This window comes from Megascapheus bottae, chromosome 3, assembly GCF_031878675.1.
Source record: "Megascapheus bottae isolate mThoBot1 chromosome 3, mThoBot2.hap1, whole genome shotgun sequence".
Classification (NCBI taxonomy): Eukaryota; Metazoa; Chordata; class Mammalia; order Rodentia; family Geomyidae; genus Megascapheus; species Megascapheus bottae.
Window position 1 is genome coordinate 62192421 of NC_143511.1, and position 21021 is coordinate 62213441.

At 45.4% G+C, this 21021-nt stretch overlaps 1 protein-coding gene across 5 annotated transcripts in view; it reads left to right on the forward strand.

Moving 5' to 3' along the window:
• The window catches only part of Tmod1 (tropomodulin 1), a 75399-nt gene that overhangs the window by 47473 nt on the left and 6905 nt on the right, over window positions 1-21021 (forward strand). For all 5 annotated transcript variants that reach the window (XM_090330292.1, XM_090330294.1, XM_090330293.1 and 2 more), the window contains 4 exons: window positions 3820-3909; window positions 5753-5883; window positions 7514-7621; window positions 10141-10284. In XM_090330292.1, coding sequence (XP_090186418.1) covers window positions 3820-3909; window positions 5753-5883; window positions 7514-7621; window positions 10141-10284 — 473 coding nt within the window. The remainder of the gene's footprint in view (window positions 1-3819; window positions 3910-5752; window positions 5884-7513; window positions 7622-10140; window positions 10285-21021) is intronic.

The following is a 21021-nucleotide window of genomic DNA, read 5'->3' on the forward strand; positions in this document are numbered from 1 at the left end:
AGGTTCTTTTGTAGATTTCATGCCTTTCACAGGACCCTTTCATCCAAGCAGAAAATGCACTTTCCATTTTCCACCTCCCTACATGCTAAGGGAGACCAGACAGCCACCACAGGTTACAGTTTGCATATCCCAACAACCTTCCCCAAACTCTGTTCCACACTTGTGCCTAGCATTAGCCCAAAACTACCAGGAGCCTCAGTGGTGGGGAGCTGGCAGTGCCAGCAGAGGAAAGGCCTGGTAATGTGACTCGCTTGCTGCTGCTCCAGCCTCCACGCCTTCTGCCCACACAGATACAGCCTAAATTAAAACCCAGAGAGCTGAAAAACGCTGCAGATGCCTCTCTCCCTCCCAGTCCTCCTGAGCGATGACCAGGCAAGTCTAATTTTAGCTGAGAAGACTTGGGGTGTGAGGAACAGACAGGCCTGTGAGATCATCTCATGGTTCTCAGCTCCCACAAAGCATGACAGTCACCTAAGGAACAGAAAGCATAGAGGCATGCACTTGTAATCCCAGCACTCAGGAGGCTAAAGCAGAAGGATTGTTAGTTCAAGACCAGCCTGTGCTGCAGAGTGAGACTCTGTCTCAACCTTTCCCCTCCTTTAAAAAAAATCATTTAAGGAAAGCTAAAAAAGAAATCTCCAGAGAACTGCATGTTAGATCATGATTAAGAACCACTGGGTCTCAAATTTCCTCTGGTTGGACTAAGAAGGCCAAGGGGGAGGGGACTTGCCCAAGGTCAGTTGCACTAGGGGATGTTCAGAACTGGAACCTGGGTCTTCTGACCCTTCATTAAGGGTTCTCATGTTTCTAACTGGAAACTGTATCTAAAGAAATGGTTGAGGATTTAAAAATAACAGAACTCTACCAAACATTTATCAAATACCTACTATATTGGGGTGGGAGACAGGAGGGAAAAATAATATCCTTCTATGACCTATCGAAGCCCATGGTCCAGCAAAGGCAGCCCATGTGTGTTTGATGCCAGGAATACACTGTGAAATAAGGATGCCAGGTCTATGGGAGAAGTAGAGACAGAGAGGGATTCTCAAAGACTCCCTGGAGGAGAAGGGTTACCCCGAGTCTTGAAAGAATACCAGATGTCTGGTTGAATCTAAATTTTAGATAAATAATAAATAACATTTTAAGTATATTCAAAAAATGGTTCGGCTTACTTATTCACTATCTATCTGCAATTCCGGTTTCACTGGGTATGGAGACTCACCAGCAGAAGGGTCAAGATAGACAAAAGAAGGACATGGTGTGTATTCACTTCAGCTGAAGAAATGTGAGTGAACAGCAAGGCTATTGAGGCAGGGCCAGCTCAAGAGTGCCTAGGAACCAGGCTCTGAAGTTTGGACTTAGCCTTCAGAAGTCACCACCCTCCCTGTAGACAGCCACAGAAGCCTTTCAGTTCCTGAACCTACATCCATACTTTTCCCTCCATAGTGAGTTTTCATCTATAGCCAGAAATGGGATCAGCCTGTCTCAATCCCCGTGCAAGCTTCAAGTGATTTCCCACAGGCTCTTCCCAGGAAAATATGTCCAAACTCCTCATCTTGCCCAACAGACCCTGCCTTGCCTGTGAGAATCAGATGTTATGGAGATTAAGGATGGTAATAGCAGGCAACTTTGTCTGTCATTGAAATAGTCACAGGAGCTCTTAAAAATGTAGGTACCTGAATAGCACCAGTGAATCACATCTATAATCTTAGCTATTAAGAAGGCCAAAAGCTGGGCACAGGTGGCTCATGACTGTAATCCTAGTTACTCAGGAGGCTGAGATCTGAGGATTCCAGATCAAGGCCAGCATGGGCACTAAAGTCTATATGATGCTTATCTTCAATTAACCACCAGAAAATAGGAAGTGGCACTGTGGCTCAAGTGGTAGTAGGATAGCCTTGAGCTGAAGAGCTCAGGGACAGTGCCCAGGCCCAGAGTTCAAGCCCTATGACCGACCAAAAAAAAGAAAAAAGCAAAATAGAAGGCTGAGATCTGAGGATCTAGGCTCAAAGCCTGGGCAGAAAAGTCTGTGAGACTCTTGTTTATAATTAACCTCCAAAAAGCTGGAAAGGAGCTATAGCTCAAATGTAGAATGTCAGCCTTGAGCCATAAAGCTAAGAGACAGTTCCCAAGTCTTGAGTTCAAGTCTCAGTACTTTCATACATACATGCATGCATACCTACATCATGATGATGATGATGATGATGATGATGATGATGATGATGATGATGATTCAGGTGCCAGCCAAATACCAGTGGCTCCCATCTGTAACACTTGCTACTCAGGAGGCAGGAATCTAAGATTTTGTTTGAAACCAGCCCAGCCACCCTCCAAAAAAAAAAAAACAGTCTTGAGACCCTTATATTCAATTAGAAAAATATAATCCAGAAGTAGAGGTGTGATCAAATGATAGAATGCTAGTCTTAGTCAAACGAGACTCTGCATTCAAGCCCCACTAACAGCACAAAAGGAAGAAGGGGAAGAGAAGTAGGATTTCACCTTCTAAGACTAATTGGCCAGTTCATGCCTTGGCATCAAGAGTTTCAAAAGATGCCTAACTGATTCCAGTGGGCAGCCAAAGTATCTCTGATGATCCAGAGCATGCATTCAGGGCGTGTAGAGTATGGGATGATATTGCCATCCTTGTTATTATACAACATCATCTCTGCCTCTCTTCCCTATCTGCCCCAAGCTCCAACCTCACTGCTTGCCTCCAGCAACATTCAGTCATCTTTCCCTTCCCAAGTCCCTCTTTAATACTCTTCCAGAACACATTGGCATACCTGTACTTGTATTTGTAATAGTATGAGCATTTGCTTAGTGCTTCTCTCTTTCAACAGACTATCAACAGCGTGGGTAGGGACCCTGATGTTCTCGTGTTCTCTGTCCCCACACCCCAAGAGCTAGTGCTCAGTAAATATTGAACAAGTGAATGGATGAAAGAATGGCATAAGAATGATGAAGTTGTATTGGCATTTCCAGAAATATATTTCTGGCTGTTCTGGACTGAATATGGGGAAATAGAAGGAAGAAAAAGACTGAGGCCAGGACACTCGAGATTCCATAGCTATGATAATATGCATGCTCTCCCACCAAGAATGAGGTAATGTCCTAATAACACCATTGGGAGTTGAAAATACTGTAAGACTTCTGAACACCGTGGCGTTGCTATACAATGGATTGTAGGATCTCAAATGTTTCCCCTTGTAACAGTGGGTGTGGCTGGGAGCTCGGATTCATTGCCCCTGCCCAGAATTTCAAGAGAATAACTTACAGAATATTGCTAGTTTGGGAAAAGATCAAAATTAAAGTATTGTTTCATTTTTGTATCATTCATAAAGTGGAACATCCTTACATATAGCCATTGAGAAGTCGAGGATTATCTATGTAGCCAAAATATGATAAGGTCTCAGTAAGGCCTATGGTCTTCCCAGCAGAGGTGAGACACCCAGAGAGATCTGGGGGGAGGGAAGCTAAGGGGCTTGGAGGAGACAGTGCCAGGTAGCTGAGGTGCTTCCCTGAGGACAGGCAGGTGGAAAAGGGGAGGACATCCATAACAAGAGGCCCTGACTGGAAAGATTTCCTCTGTGTTGGGTCCAGTTGGGTGGGACTTGCTAGTAGGACCACAGGGAGACTCTCTTAGTCTCTGGGCAGGATGGAGGTCTGTGAGTGACATAGACAGAAGTGGAAGTATAAGTAATATCATATTACTACGCTTCCAAGCAAGGGCTTCTTGCCAGCAAAACTCCCCAGGTGTGGAAGTTGGGTTCACAGGCAGCTTCTGCAAGAGCAGTCATGGGTCCTTCTCTGTGCCTGCAGCTATCCTGGGTATGCACACACTCATGAGCAACCAACAATACTACCAAGCCCTGGGCAGCAGCTCCATCGTGAACAAGGAGGGACTGAACAGTAAGTATGGATCCCCCACTGCCTGGCATCCCCACCCTCACTGGGCCCCAAGTCTGCCTGATAGAGTGCACTGTGGAAGAGAGACCGACTAGTTCTTGTTTCTGTTCTCTAATGTTCTGCTCATGGAAGGAGTTCTAAAGGTTTATGTAGCCATCTTTCCTTTGAGTCTCCTGGGATTTTATGGCTGCTTTACCTTACTATCATATTTCCCTCTCAAGGTTTTAGACATTTACTCCTTATATTCAAGCTCTTACTTGTTTGTCTGAACATTTATTATTTGTAGTACTAGAGTCTGAACTGGTCCTTATCTTGCTATGCAGATACTATCCTGCTTGAGCCATGCCTCCTGTCCTTTTGCCTTTTTTTTTTTTAAATAGAGTGTCTTGTTTTTCCTCAAGCTAGCCTGAACTATGATCTTCCTATTTAAACCTCCTTAGCTAGGAGGAGAGAATACCCTACTTCACCCTTTATCATTTTGTTTTGGTTCTTTCTTCTTCTTCTTCTTCTTCTTCTTCTTCTTCTTCTTCTTCTTCTGCTTCTGCTTCTGCTTCTGCTTCTGCTTCTGCTTCTGCTTCTGCTTCTGCTTCTGCTTCTTCTCCTTCTCCTTCTCCTTCTCCTTCTCCTTCTTCTTCTTCTTCTTCTTTTTCTTCTTCTCCTTCTTCTTCTTTTTAATGGAGTCTTTGTGAACTTCTGCCTGGGCTGACCTGGAAACAGTCTTTTCTATTTCACCTTCTAGGATTATAGGCATGAGCTACCACATTTGGCTTATATTCAACATCTAATCCATTTCTAGTTGCTCATGTTTGTGAGTACTTTAAGAGGCAATTAAACTTTCATTTTTAAAAAGTGAATATCCAATTATTTCCACACCATTATTTGCAAAATGTATTATTTCACCATTAATGGAGTCCTCCACCTGCATTATCCATTTCTTTTTTTTTTTTTCCTTTGCCAGTTCTGGGCTTAAGCTCAGGGCCTGAGGACTGTCCTTGGATTTTTCTCAAGGCTAGAACTCTACCACTTGAGCCTCAGCACCACTTCTGGCTTTTTCTAAGTATGTGTGTACCAAGGAATCAAACCTGGGTCTTGCTAGGCAAGCACTCTACCACTAGGCCAAACTCTCGGCTCTGCATTATCAATTTCTACCTTCTTCTTCTTCTTCTTTTTTTTTTTTTGCCAGTCCTGGGCTTGAGCTCAGGGCCTGAGCACTGTCCTTGGACTTTCTCAAGGCTAGAGCTCTACCACTTGAGCCTCAGCACCACTTCCAGCTTTTTTCTATGTATGTGGTACCAAGGAATCGAACCCGGGTCTTCATGCATGCTAGGCAAGCACTTTAACCACTAGGCCAAACTCCCGGCCCTCTACCTTCTTCTTTTATCTCACAAGTCCCTTTGTCCTTTCCTGGGCCATGATGGAATTGTCTTAATTACTCCACTGCATTGTTCCAAGCAGACATTTTGGCCCCAGAGAGAAATGAAGATGCCAACTGAGTAATTATTCTTTCCTTTGGAAGATGACTATGTTTCCTACCCAAGCTCATCTTACTCTCACTAGAGCCCATTGGGATAACTAGCACATGAAGGAATGTGCACATTTTATAGATGAGGCCTCCAGTTCAGAGACTTGAATTTACTCAGTTCTTGTAGGAAGTCAAAGTCAGCATTCATAAACCCAGACTCCTGGATCCCTGCAGAATTACGTTGGTACATCATCACTCCTGTTATCCCCTCCAGTGTGCAACCTTCTCATGCCCTGAACCCTTGACAATGTTTCTTTTCCTTGCACTGGAAGAGATTGAATCCCTTTTTTCTGTGAGACACCTTGCTTTCATTGCTCACCCTAGGTGTAATTAAACCAACACAATACAAGCCTGTGCCTGATGAAGAACCAAATTCAACAGATGTAGAGGAAACACTGGAGCGGATCAAGAACAACGACCCAGAACTTGAAGAGGTTAACCTCAATAATATCCGGGTAAAGTCCCTTTATTTCACTACACCTGTGTGTGAGTGGATAGAGAGGGCTAAGTTTGTGCCACTCAGATGCCAACAGCTCAAACTATTGCAAAGTGACAAAGTCCTGCTTGGCTACGGGGTGTTTCTGAATTAGAACACATGGGAGCATTTGAGGGAGAAGGACATGTGAACAAGTGCATCCCACACACAGTCTTAATGTCTTTCTGAGACAATTGTCAGGCCCAGATGTTCAACACAGGCCAATCTTACTTCAACCTGGAAACCTGCCATGTTATTCAAAACACGGTGATTCTCTGGGATAAAAATCATGAGTCAGACACTCTCTAAAGCACAGGACATCACAGCTGGGAAAGTTTGGTGCTCACCACGCTCATAAAGTCACCAAATCCCAGACTGTCCTATCCCTGACCTATCACTGCTATTGCTGAATGGTTATATTCATAGTCTCCCTCATTTTACAGCCATACAAGGGAGCTGTTGACCTAAGTGCCCAAAGAAACGCCTGAGCTGCCTGCCATATCTCTGTGGGCATTTCCTGAGTGACTGACTATCAGGGCAGGGTAGGGACAGGTGGGTGGCAGTCCCACCCTGGACAGGCTGTAGGAAGAATGCAGAAGCAGGCACAGCTGTCTTCCACCTGCTCAGCTCCCAGGCCAATGGGATTAGTTCAGGAGGGGGGGGGGGTGTAAGACAAGAAGTGAGCCCCTTGTTCCTGCTCCTCTTTCCTTTCTTCTCTGCTTTCCTTTCAGTGGCTGCCAGCTCTGAGCACAATCTGATTGGAACCTAGACCCTAGTGTTCTCCTCCTCCTGGCTCCCCAGCTTCACTCCCATGGGAGCTTAAGTGACACCCTGAAATGAGAACTTGGCAAAAAGCATAGCCAGACTCTTGCCTGGCGCCTCAGTTGTCTGCTGAGTACCTGAAGGAGACACTGGAGCAATTCAAAATTGTACATTCTGGCAGTGAATACCACCTGAGGCAGGGTGGGCAGTGGGACCTTACCATGAGGTCTTAGCAGAGAATTTGATCTTCCTGGGCTTCTGTTTTCCTGCTGTACCTTGAGATAGTTGAACCAGATCAGCGATATTTTTTACCTGAGGTGATTAAAACAACAACAACAAAACCACAGTGTATTCTCAGGGCCACCCCTGAGAATCCGATTTTAATGAGCCTAAAAATCTACATTTGCAAATTGTCAGAAGCCACTGACATGTAGCTAGTACTGAGACCATCTGAGGACAGATGTCTCTTAGAGTATTTAGTGCAAGTCCTACTTCTGTTTTCTAGAAACAGATCCAAAAAGAAAGAGCATCACACAATGAGTGGGGTCAGACACACCACTTGTCACTGGTGGGTGGGGAGCTCTGCTGTGCTCCCCTCTCCCCCAGTCCTGAGCCCTTTGAAAAATACTCCTCCCTCATCCATGTACAGAAGAGAGTTGTGGGGCCTACCTAAAAGTTTCAAGGGAGATCTGTGTACCAGAAGGTTCTACTTAAGCCTCAGCCATCAGCCCATTCAACCTTGTGTTTGGATGTGGTGAGGAGTCAGGCTAAGTATGGAAGAGAGATCCTGCCTCCTGTCTGCCCCACTCAGGGTCACTAGTCACTCTCTGTTGCCTTTCTTTCTGCAGAATATCCCCATACCCACCCTCAAGGCATACGCAGAAGCTCTGAAAGAAAATTCCTATGTGAAAAAGTTCAGCATTGTTGGGACTCGAAGCAATGACCCTGTGGCATTTGTAAGTACCTCTGTTCTCCTGTGTTGATGCCAGGGCCTAGCAAGAGGAAGACTATACAGGACTAACAATGTTCTACTACTGAAAAATATTGGAGAGACAAGGCTAGGAACCAAAAGGGGATGTGGACATGATACTGTCACCCTGTCAACAGTCCAGCTGAGTCTTACAATGACCCTGCTTAAAATCATGGACCTCCATACTTCACACATGGAGAACTAGAATTCAGAGAGGTCAGCCAGGGTGCTTTGTCCAAAGTCACCCAGAAAGTGCTCAATTGACAGACTTAGGAACTGATGAAACCACTGATTGTAAAACCACATCTCCCTCAGATTGTAAAGCCCAGCACATCATACTTAGATATACTTGTCCTCTGGGTCTCAGTTTCTCCATCTCCAAAATCAGTGTGTAGAAGTGGCGCTGTGGCTCAAGTGGTAGAATGCTAGCCTTGAGTAAAAGAAGCTCAGGGACAGTGTCCAGGACCTGGTTTAAGCTCCAGGACTAGCAAAAAAAAAAAAAAAGATAAAATCACTGTGCTCATCCGAAAGTCCCAATGAACAATTTTGCTTACTCTATCCATGTCACTAACCATATCAAATTGTACTTCTTGTAAAGGAACCATGAATTTCTCTTAATACTCAATACACACTTCTTGAGTTTCTCCATGCCTGGCACTAAATTTGTTTCTGAGAGACTCCAACTGTGGCTAAATAGTCCCAATTTGCCCATTCCCAAGCATTCACATCATGTGGCTGGGCGGGTCACTAGAGGAAAGCCACACAGGTGATGATCACACCACCAGTAGCAGGCATTCACTTCGCATGACAGCAATCAACCCTTTAGTAAAAGCTAGTATTTCCTGATTTTTAAAAAATATGTGAAGTTCTTTTCTTAAATATTTTTGAAATAAGAGAAACAGCTGAGTCTCTCACAGCTGTCAAGGGAAACCTCTATGTTGAAGTTATCTGACATCAGTGGATCCCACATCCACCCATGGTGACACAGCTGGCATCACCATGTGATTCTGACACTACCAGGTCTTGGATCAGAAACCAGGTATATCCACTCAGCTCAGTGCCCCCAGTGTTTTTGGGCCACAGACTCTATGCCAGACTGACAGCTCGTATCAGCGTGTTCACGTTTGAGCACCTATGGCTCAGTGTTGAAACACCTGTAGGCCAGTTGCTACATCAGGCTGCCAATGCCCTGAAAGTAACTTCCACAGTTTGCCCTGGCTTATCTCCCTGAACCCCTATTCCTCCAAGGTGATCCAGTACACTGGGAGTTAACATGTGGCAAGGCATGGCCTCCAAGACCTGCTCAGCCTCCAGCATGAACAGGCCAGATGTTGGGGACACTGGCCACTGGCTGTTAAGCACACTAGTGGCTATAGAGACCCAGAGAGGACACAGTTAGAGCTCCTCAGGAAGAGCCAACTTGCTCAGAAGACAAGCATGGTCACAGGGCAGCGAACATGCTGTCCCAGGACTCCCAGAAGCAGGATAGTCCAGGAGGGAATGATTCCAACAGTCTGACTGGGGACTAAGCCTCTCTCAGGGCTTTAGCAAGCAGGGTCAGTACCACAGGGAAGCCATTCCTGATGCCCCTTCAGACAGCCAGGCCCACTCATCACAAGGCCTTAGTCCCCTCAATGGCTGGTGTCATCTTTCCCATGATGTGTCATTTTCCCCAACTGCTAATTACCTCATTCTCTTCAGAGACTCTGATCGTCATCTACACCCTCTGGCTGCAGCCCACTGAAACGTGCTGAGGGCCATCTGCCATCTGAGCTCTGTTCCCAGAGCTGACCCTGGTCACTTGCCCTGCTCTCTGGTTCTCAGGGAAAGGAAACAGGGAAAGGAAACAGGGAAAGGAAACAGGTTCTCAGGGAAAGGAAAGAGACATGTTGAACACAGAGAAGGTAGAAGCTCCACTATACAACGCCCAAGGATCTATTCTATGGGCACTATGGCGGTGTGAATGTTAAAGGGCTTTTTCAGCCCGCCAAAGATAATCTAATGGCACATTTGCATAAAATTGTAAACCAAGGAATAGACATTCCTCAAGGGAGCTCTGGGATAAATTCTGTGAGGTTCAATAGGCTGGCTATAGCTCGTCAGGATGTCACCAAAAGCTCTTGGAGAACGAGATGTTGTGAACGGCCTTAAAAGGGTGGTCAGGGTTTGGCCAACTGAAGGAAAAATTTGGCCAACTTCCAGATGATTCTGATGGAGCAGGCAAAAGTTACTGGGTAGAAAAGCACTGAGCGTGTGCAGGAAACTGAGTCACACGATGAATGGAGCAGAATGAGGCAGATTTAGGTGGGACAGGAGAGGATAAGCGGGGGTAAATGGTAGAATGGAGAGGAGGCCTAGGAGTTGTGCCTAGAAAGGAAGTACTGGAGAGCATGTTTGTCTGTTCCCCTTGGTATTTGAGGATCTACCCAAGGGAGGTCTCTACCTTGCCCAGAGTGACTCATGTGTTCCCCCTCACCCCACCCTTGCTTTTCTCTTATGGCCAAGGCCCTTGCTGAAATGCTCAAAGTGAACAAGGTGTTGAAGACACTAAACGTAGAATCCAACTTCATTTCTGGAGCTGGGATCCTGCGCCTGGTGGAAGCTTTGCCACATAACACTTCTCTGGTGGAGCTGAAAATTGATAACCAGGTAAGATGGGCGAGGGTCTTCAAATGTCCTTTACCATGCACTGTTTACCTTGTTCTACTTCCCGACATGCTGCTAGACAGCTGCTAGACGATGCTCACTGCAGAAGTGAGGGAGTTCCATGGTCATCCTGCCCTCAGACTCCACCATGTTATCTTCCTTCTTCTTTACCACCACAATATCTACCAGCTTCTGTTTCTGCTTGTATCCCCCAATAGGTAGGGAGCTCACTCCTTACCAGCATCCTTCTTTAAAAAAAAAAAAAAGAAGGATTATTTTTAAGTAGTGGTACTTTGCCATTCAACAAAGCAGTTTATGAATACAGGGCATCTTGATACACTGATGTCATCCCTTGGGGTGACATCCCCTTTCAACATCCATTTATTCTTGGGCTTTGAGAATCTCCTATTTTAGACCTTGAACAAATGAGCTTTGTAAGTTTGGCTTGTTAAGTTGGCTCTGTTCTCTGCTGCTCCAGAACATGTGGTGCAGAAGTCTCACACACCACTAGGCCAGACACCTCCCTTTTCTTCGGTCATCCTACTCCATGAGGCTTGTGAGTCTTCTTACTTTTGAAGTTTCTCTGTGGGAAAATTTTAGTTTCTGTTTCTCTCTAGTTTCTGTCAGTCATTTATCTTTGGAAATTTTTTAAGTTCTAACTTTCTAAGAGGATGACAGTAATAAAGAGTTGTGTGTAACAATAGCTTGTGTGTTGTCTCCTGTGGACCAAGCTCAGTGCTATACATCTTGCTTCTGTCATCACTTGTCTCCCTAGCAACCCAGCAGGCTACAGGTAGGATCCGTCTCCATGTGCAAAAGAGAAAACAGCCCAGTCAACTAAATTCTTTCTCAGAGTCATAGAATCAACACTTAGGAAGTAGGATTTGGATCCAGGTTTCTTTGAATCCAAAACTCACACTCCTTCCACTACTACATGTGGCTTCCAAAATGAAAATGAAAACTTAGGACTTTTTCCTAGGTTTTGGCTGAATGGTTGTATAAATGTATGCAAAGGGGAAAAAAAACAACTGGAAGGAAGTATTACAAAATTATACACAGTGAATCTACCTAAATGAGATTATAAATGCTTTTAAACCTTCTTATTATAAAAATATGGCAAACAAACTGAAAAGGAAGTAAGTCACAAATGTACAGTGTAACAAATCACAACAGACATATGAGCCCTGGGTCCCCTATCTAGGTCAAATACAAAATCAGCACCAACCTCTAACTTCTCAGTCACAGAGAAAACTGTTTTCAATTTGTCCCCACCCTTCCCTGCCCCATGCCATCCGCCTCCTGGAATGTCCTCCATGCCCTGTCCTCCTTTCCCTAGAGAGATCCTCCTCCGGTTGGGGAAAAAGGGCCCACCCCTCCTCCTCCCAGGGTGCTGTGGAAGCTGGAATCAGCTTGAAGGATAATCTGCTGGTCTCTGTCCAGCTCACCCTCACTATCAGCATGTGGCACCTTGACCCCTTGGAATTACCCGGGAAGGTGGGAGTGCTGATGCTATAGAAACTGGAAAATATTGCGGATTTGGCCTTTGTGGTGGTTTGAGAGCTGATGAATGGACCACTGCCTTTTCCTATCTGTCTCATAGCCCCGTCAAGCTATGTGTCTAGCCACTGTGGTTTCCTACCACCTGGCCTTCCCTGTGAGCCTCTTAGAAACTAGAACTGTATTGGAGTCACCTACATATCCCAGTGCCCAGGCTGGCACCTGGCCCTGCATGGGGAGCTTGCTTATCCTGGATAGTGGTGTATATTGTTCACTGGACAATGAAATTGCAAAATGCAACCCTCAACTCACTCTCCAAGCAGGTGTGCCTCAGGGTACCAATTCATCCTAAGAGGTCATGTGAGCCAGTGGCATCCTGTCATGTAAACTCACTGCATGAGACCGTATTTTTTGAATGCCCATTCCTAGCCCCCCCCCCCAGCCCCTGCCATCATGCCCTTTCTCTGGAACACCTCCCTCCCCCGCTGATGCTGACTCTGCTCTTCTGCAGGCTGGAGGGGCATCACAGAGAGAACAAAGCATGTAGCACTTTTGGCAGCAGCCCCTAGCCAAACACTGGGCTGGGCTACTTATGTGACTTCTGGCTTGGTGGGGCAGGACCTGACTCCCGAAGATGACAGGAGCCTGGCCTCCAGTCACTGAGTAGGTGTTCCCAGCAAGCTCACAACCATGCCTATCACTACATTTTCTCCAGAGCACAAGGCTGAGCCAGTGCTCTTCCAGTGCTGACTTACTCTGGCGAAACACCCTGGTGCAAGAACAAGTACTTCTGTGAGCCTCCGTTTTTCCACTTGTAAAATAAGAGTGATAGGAATTTTTTATTGCTTTGGGGTACCAGTGGGCTCACATCTGTAATCCTAGCTCCTCAGAGGCTGAAATTTGAAGATCACTGTCAAAGCCAGCCTGGGCAGGAAAGTCTGTGAAACTCATCTCTAATTAACCACCAAAAATCCAGAAGTGGGAGTATGACTCAAGTGGTAGAGCACCAGACATGAGCTAAAAACTCAGGGCATTCCAAGGCCCTGAGTTCAATGCCCTGAGTTCAAGGCCCCCTACTAGCACAAAAAAAAAGAATCTTTACTCCTAAAATGGTAACAGAGGCGTGGTATTGACAGATTACCTAACGGGGCACTTAAGAGATTACAGAGGATGCTAGAGACTCCTGCCTGTAATCCCAGTGACTCAGGAGGCTGGGGATTGTGGCTCAAAGCCAGCCCAGATATGAAAGCCTGTGAGACTTTTATCTCTAATAAACTACTCAGAAAAAGCCAGAAATGGTGCTGTGGTTCAAGTGATAGAGTGCTAGCTAATCTTGAGCAAAGAAGCTCAGGAACAACTCTTAAGCCATGAGTTCAAGCCCCTGGACCAGCACACACAAACATACACACACACACACACACACACACACACACACAGAGAGAGAGAGAGAGAGATAACAGAGATAAACTAAAGTTGGCATCTTAGGATAAGTATACAGGGATTATCCTAAGGATTCATCAATGAGCCAGTGCCACAAGCCAGAGTTCACACTGGGTGCTTTGTGTTCAGTCTTATTTAATACTCACAATGGCCCTATAATGTATATAAAATTGTGCTAGGTGGGCTATGCAACCTGCCCAAGGTCACACTGTTTGCACTAGATATAGGCATATTCAAACTCACATCTGTGTGACTCTCCAACCTATGGATAGCCCCTTGCTGGATTCTTGAGGCAAATGTGGTTTCTCACAATTGTCCTTTTCCCTATCTGCATTGAACTCTGTATGTGACCAAGACTCCAGCTATTCTTTACAAAATCCCCATGCTGTGTAGGAAGGGAGACGTGAGGACCTGACCTGTACTGGGTGCTCTGCAAGAACCTTGGATAGAATAGGTTAAGAGTATAGGCTGTGCTTTTGGAAAATGCTTTTGGCTAAATAGGAAAAAAAATCAGAGGTAGGGACAAGGACATGGAAACCAGGAGGCCAACAGGAAGCAACAGCTACCTAGATGGAGGGGGACACGTGGAGGGCACTCATATCTATGTCCCTAGCAGCAGGCGGACCTGGTGGAGGAAGGGGCTGAGAAGATAGGGGCAGATGTCGGGGATGGACTTCCTCACCCAGGCTCAAGAAGCCACTGGACCTGTCACAGTGTGTCTCCTGAGACCCATCACAGCTGCCTCCTCCTTGGTGCCCCAGCACTGAGAGAAGGGTTGGGCAGGGACCAAGCAGAGGTGGCGAGTGGCACTTGATTTACTCCTCATTCTTGGTTCGTTACCAAGGTCTCTGGAGGCCAGAGCTTTTGCTTCAATCTCTGTGCATGTAACCTGTGTCTGTCCTCCTTTCTCCTTATACGGCCAAGAAAAGGGACTTGGGGAGCTGTACCCAGGGTGACATGAAGCCTGGCAGGCTGGCTCCGCAGCAACTCAGAACTGGGTGGCAAGGCTGTTTATTTACTCAACCCTCAAAGTCCTTATCTGTAAGAAATGGGTGAGGGGAAGGAGCAGAGGAGGTCCTGAATGGGGGCTGAAGGCTGAGAAAATATCACATCCAGTCTCTTCTTACACATAGGGAAACTGAGACTGAGAAGGAATGAGACTTGCCTGAGGTTTCAAATCAGGCTAGTGGCAGAGTTGGATTTATAGAGTTGCGTTTATAGAGAAGAGAGACCCAGTCAGCCCGAAGGAATAGACATCCACATCTAAAGTCATCCACATCTAAATGGTCCTTCTCTACCCTCCTACCTCCTATCAGAGCTCCCCTTCCACAGATCCTACCCCAGGCACTCCAACACAGACAAGGCCTGAAAACACAATTACCTCTCCCTAAATGGAGATATGCAAACTATCTGGGAAATATCCCCCAAATTTCCAACATTCCCTTCCCATATTTGACAGCAAGGCAATGTTTAATATTGTGGAGAGAAGCTTAAGGAAGTAGATTGCATTTTCTTTGTTTTCCAGATCGGATGATTTGTGTCTAGCTTTATTTTTTAATTCAGTATTGTCTGTGTATTCATTATATACACTCATGTAACAAATTATCCCAAAATTTATGCTTTATAATCCTGGCTTAAAGCAACAAACAGTAAACATGTATTAACTCAGGGATCTAGAAGCAGCTTGGATGCCTAACTTCTCCCAGAGTAAGCCATCCAAGGCAGAGAAAGGAAAAAGACACTTGCACAAAGGCCCTTTCGCCTTTGTTAGAAGTAAATCCCTCAACTGGATGCTGTGGCTCATGCCTGTAATCCTAGCTACTCAGGAGGCTGAGATCTGAGATCGTGGTTCAAAGCCAGCCTAGGCACTAAAGTCCATGAGACTCTTATCTCCAATTAACCACTAGAAAAGTGGAAGTGGTGCTGTGGCTCAAGGGATAGGGTGGTAGCCTTGAACTGAAGAGCTCAGAGACAATGCCTAGGCCCAGAGTTCAAGCCCCTCAACAGACAAAAAAATAAATAAAAATGGTGAGTCCCTCATACTCAAGGGGAGGGGAATTAAACTCAATCTTTTATAGGAGGAATATCAAATAATTTTGCAGACATCTTTTTAAATCATTGTAGTAAGAGTCATCTATGTTATTTAGTGTCACAGCAGTTTGTACAGAAAAAACTTTTTAACCAGTAGAGGATGGAGCAGGTACTTCAGGGTGGGGACCTCTCTTCCTGAGAGTGCGTCAACTGTGTAATTTGGCAACTCGGAGAAGATACTGGCTAGGGTTCAGTACTCTGGTGTTGGACAAGATAATTCCCTGGACTCTTACCTTTTGTTTTTTTTTTTTTTTTTTTTTTGCCAGTCCTGGGCTTGAGCTCGGGGCCTGAGCACTGTCCTTGGACTTTCTCAAGGCTAGAGCTCTACCACTTGAGCCTCAGCACCACTTCCAGCTTTTTCTCTATGTATGTGGTACCGAGGAATCGAACCCGGGTCTTCATGCATGCTAGGCAAGCACTTTAACCACTAGGCCAAACTCCCAGCCCACCTTTTGTTTCTTCAAATGTTCCTACACTCCAGGAACTCTGAGACTAAAATGACACATCTCATAGACCAGGAGCATTGGCTACAAAGCCAAGATTAATGCAAGTCTCTTATTTTTCAGATAATGATCACTGCCAACTGAGCAATAGCTTAAGCACTTTACAAAACAACCTCCTTTTTCCTGTCAACCTATGCAATACATATTATTTGTCATGATTGTCATTTATAGGGGTCACAAAGCAATGACCAGAACAGGCCTTTTATGTCCATGGCCATAATAAGGTCTCAGAGCCACCAGCTCCATGCCACAGCTCCTAATAGCTGAGCCATTAATCATATTATCCTCAGTAATAGCATCATAAGGACATCAGCTTTCACATGCTGTAGAAGGGTATGCCAACTTTCTGCAGGACAATAACAATTTCATCGTATTTTAGTCCTGGGGGTCTAGAACTCAGGGCCTGAGTGCTGTCCTTGAGCTCCTCTGCTCAAAGCCAGCACTCTACCACTTCAGCCACAGCAACACTACCAACTTTTTCTGAATAGTTTATTGGAGATAAGAGCCTCAAGGACTTTTCTGCCAGGCTGGCTTTGAACCATGATCATTAGATCTCAACCTCCTGAGTAGCTAGGATTACAGGTGGGAGCTACCAGCACCTGATGGCAGTAACAATATGCCCTTCTCTCAAAGTTCCATAGAGCCAAACTATGGGATACTCCCTGCTTCCTTCTCCTCTTCCCTTGCTGCATTGGTTGTTAAGGAGGTCTGGAGAAACCTAAAAGCCATCTACATCCCAAAGAAACAGTAATCAGCGATGAGGTGTGGGTGAACTTGTTCAAAGTACACTGCATACATCTATGGAATTAGCACAGTAAAGTCCACTTATACTGCTAATATATGCTCTAAAGTAAGAAAAGCCAGGCCTTGGTGGCTTATGCCTAAAATTCTAGCTACTCAGGAGGCTGAGCTTTGAAGATTGAGGTTTAAATCCAGCAGAAATCCAGTTTAAATCTGGCAGAAAGCTAGAAATGGAGGTCAAATGGTAGTACACTAATCTTGATTTTTTCAAAAAAGCCAAGTAAAACTTTGAGGCAGGGAGGGAAGGGAGAGATGGAAGAAAAAGACAATGAAGTGACTTACCATATAGACATGGAAAGAACTTCATAAAATACTGAATGGAATAAACAAGTTGTTAAGTTGTGAGCGTAATACGAATCAATTTAAAGACAGAGAAGTACGATCAGATAAAACATAGCCTTATTTCTATATACATTTCAGGCACAGAAATACAGCCCCTGGGCCATGGTAGACACTTCAGTGGAAGAGGGTGAGACTGGGAGAAAGCAATATGAAGGTGCTCTTTCATTTTACCCCATCTGCTATATAATCATTTGAAATGTAATAATGAGATTATATTTATTCCCCAGTGGTTTATTTAATTCTCCAGCCAATCAGATGGGAGTTGAGACTTTTTCCCTGATCACCATTATTCTGGCCTGTGGCCCAGTCTCTGCTATTGCCAGTCATGGCAGTACAGCTACCCATCTCTCCCCAGGGGCTTCTTATTGCCTTTCACCCACTGTCAAAGTCATTCTCCCCATGTTTTATGCCATGCAAGTAAGCTGTTTATAGAATCCTAGGGCGCAGGCCTGAGGCCTTACAGTCACAAAGCCCAGGCTTTCCCCATTCATGACATCTGGGTAATCCCTGAAAAGCAACGACTGCACCTGTTTATGCACCTCCAGGACAAGCACTTCCCTCTCTCATCAGGAAGTTCCTTCAGTGTGTGAATACCTCTGGTGATGAGATTGCAGACCCATATGCCAAGTCTGACACGCTTCTTCCATTCAGTGCCCCTGCTTTCTGAACTTTCTCAAAGGGCTGTGATGAAAACTAGCATGGAGCAAATTGCCTATATTTGCATTCTCCTGCAACTGCCAAGTTCTGTGATCTGGAGCACTTCTTTCTTTTCTTTTTAGAAGTGCTGGGGATTGAATGCAGGGCCTCACACTTGCTAGACAAGGGACTCTAGCACTTAAGCCATACCTTTTGCTTTTAGTTTGTTTTTCAGATAATCTCATGGTTTTGCCTGGGCCATCCATGAATCACAACTGATCCTTCTCCCTACGCTTCCTACATAGTTGAGACCAGATGTGTACACCACCTTTCCCAGAAGGGGAGAATTCGTAATACCTCTATGCTTCATGGCTTGTCTATAAATGACAATTATGATAAATAATACATATCGCCTAGGTTGATAGGAAAAATGAAATTGTTTTTGTAAAGTGCTTAAGATATTGCTCAGCTAGCAGAGATCATTAAGTGGTAAGTTATCTGAAAAATAAGAGACCTGAGTTAATCTTGGCTTTGTAACCAATGCTCCTTGTCTATGAGATGTGTCATTTTAGTCTCAGGGTCCCCAGAGTCTGAGAATTCTTAATGTTTGTTCTAGGGATATATGCATATTTTCTATTTCTGAGCTTGGAATATAGCCCAGTGGTAGAGAATATGCCACACATATGCAAGGTTTTGGGGTTGATCCCCAGCACTGCGAAGAAAGTAAGAAAGGGGAGGGGTGGGGGAATAGGAGAAAGAGAAAAAAAAGGAATGGAGATGAAAGAAAGGGGAAGGAAAGGGAAGGGAAGGGATCATGAGGGAGAGGGAGGGAGAGAGCAGGAGGGAGGGAGAGAGCGGGAGGGAGGGAGCGAGAGGGAGGGAGGGAGGGAGGGAGAGGGAGTGACGGAGAGAGGCAAGGTCTTCATCTAAGATTAACACTCTGGGTCATGATTATAAATGGAATATTGTACCCTCCTAAACACTCAGATATGCCTACAAGTATCCCTGGATATTGAACATTAATTTGAGACTCTGAGGCCCTGGAAGTCCTCTGCTGTCCTTCCAATCCCAGATCAAGGTCAAATCTTGGCTCTGACATTAATAATTATGGAGCTAACAAGGCACTGGTGGCTCTAATCTAACCTGTAATCCTAATTACTCAGGAGGCTGAGATCTGAGGATTTTGATTCAAAGTCAGCCAGGGCAGAAACATCCATGAGAATTTTATCTCCAGTTAACCACAGAAAACCAGAAGTGGAACTCAAAGTGGTAGAGTGCTATCCTTATACAAAAGGGGCACTGGACCGGGCATCAGTGGCTCTTGCCTGTAATCCTAGCTACTCAGAAGACAGATCTGAGGATCACAGTTCAGAGGCAGCCTGGGCACAAAAGTCCATGAGACTTTTATCTCCAGTTAACTACCAGAAAACCAGATGTGGCACTGTGGCTCAGGTGGTAGAGTGCTAGCCTTGATCTGAAGAGCTCAGGGACATTGCTCAGGCCCAGAGTTCAAGCCCCATGGCTGACAACAAAAAAGATGGAGCTGTCCATAGCCAGCTTCTGCATCTACATGGTATTTTGCTGTTTCTGAGATGGACAGGCTTGTTTCTGCCTGCCTTGCTCATCTCCCAGGGGCACAGGCATGCCATGTCAAGGGGCTGTGTGAACTGGACCTACCTGCACAGAGTATCAGCACTGCAGAGGTCACATAACACTCACAGTCCTGGCTGCCTCTAATCTCAGGGCAGATGGTGCTTTTGAGAGAAGCCCATGCTGAATTCCATCAGTCTTTCCCAGCAAGTGACCCCAAAGAGAAGCCAGGCATTCTGCTATGGGATGGGAGAGGAGCTGCCAATTTCTCCTGGAGGCTTCAGATGGTCTCTACCATCTTCCAAGCCAGCTCGCCAGAGCCCAGGTTGTGGCGTGTCCTCTAAGGTCAAGCCTGAGCTCCTCCCAGCATTCTCAGGAACCTTCCCATATGGGCCTCTGCCTGCTATGGTTGGCTTTCCCAGCATCCTCTAGTAGACTCGGAATACCTGAGACAAGTTCTCTGTCTAGGGTCTCCATCTCAGTCCACACTTGACCATTGAGATCTCAGCCTGTTTTGTGTCCTCCAAGTTTCTAGTTCCTCTGTTCCACGCAGTTCTTCAAAGCCTGGGCAAAAGACACTAGGTGGCAGTGCTCTCCAGAGCTCACTAGGACAGCTGCTCATGCTGAATAGTGTGGTAGCCACCAGCCAGTGGCCACTGAGTTTGTGCAACTGAGAAACTTTTAAACTTGATTTTAATGATTTGAACAAATCATATGGCTAGTTGCTACTGTCATGGAAAGTACATATTCTTGAAGAGACAGCTATGGAGGCAGATGAACCATGGTGGGTGGAGAGAGGGGCGTCCAATGTGAAATGGAAAGGACCCTGTCTGGGCATTAGAATCAGGAAAGGTTTCAGAGGGGAGGGAGAATTTACAGTGAGTTTTAGATCACTAGAGATCTACTGGAGACAGCAGAGCAAGAGGCAGGAGACCCACAAGTACTAGGTACAGTAGTAGCAGATCACCAGTAGTAGATGGAGCAAGGACTGAGAGAAAAAGGAGATCAGGACTACTGTGCAAGCTCAAGACCAATACCACAAGAAGAAAATAATTTTTAAAAATCCACTAAAAAATTAAATTATTGCTGGGTGCAATGGCTTATGCCTGTAATCCTAGCTACTGAGGAAGCTGAGATCTGAGGTTCAAAGCTAGCCCAGGCACTAAAGTCTGTGAGCCTTTTATCTCCAATTAATCATCATAAAAGCAGAGGTGGCGCTGTGGCTCAAGAGGTACGGCAGTAGGCTTGAGCTGAAGAGCTCAGGGACAACACCCAGGCCCAGAGTTCAAGTCCTACAACCAATAACAACAACAACATATATATATATATATATATATATATATATAAAATCTTTAAGTAGTTGTACATAGGAGGTATCATTAAACAAATCAGTTTATGAATACAATACATCTTGATCAGTTTCAGCCCCTACAACATTCTCATCCTGCTTCAACCCAACCCTCTCTTTTCTTAATTTTGTGGGATATACAGTGAATTCTTGACTGCATTCACTCTTTTTTGTGTGTGTGAGTCATGGGGCTTGAACTCGGCCTGGGCACTGTTCCTGAGCTCTTCAGCTCAAGGCTACCACCCTACCCTTGAGCCAAGCCCCACTTCCCATTTTCTTGTGATTAATTGGAGATCTCAGGTCCTTTTGTGCCTGGGCTGGCTTTGAACCTTGATCCTCAGATCCCAGCCTCCTGAGTACCTAGGATTACAGGGGTGAGCCACCACGGAAGCTCATTTATTATTTTTTTTAGGTCATTGGGAAATAGTACTGAGGATTGAACTCAGGGCCTTCCACTTGGTATGCAGGTGCTTTCCCACTTGAGCCATGCTT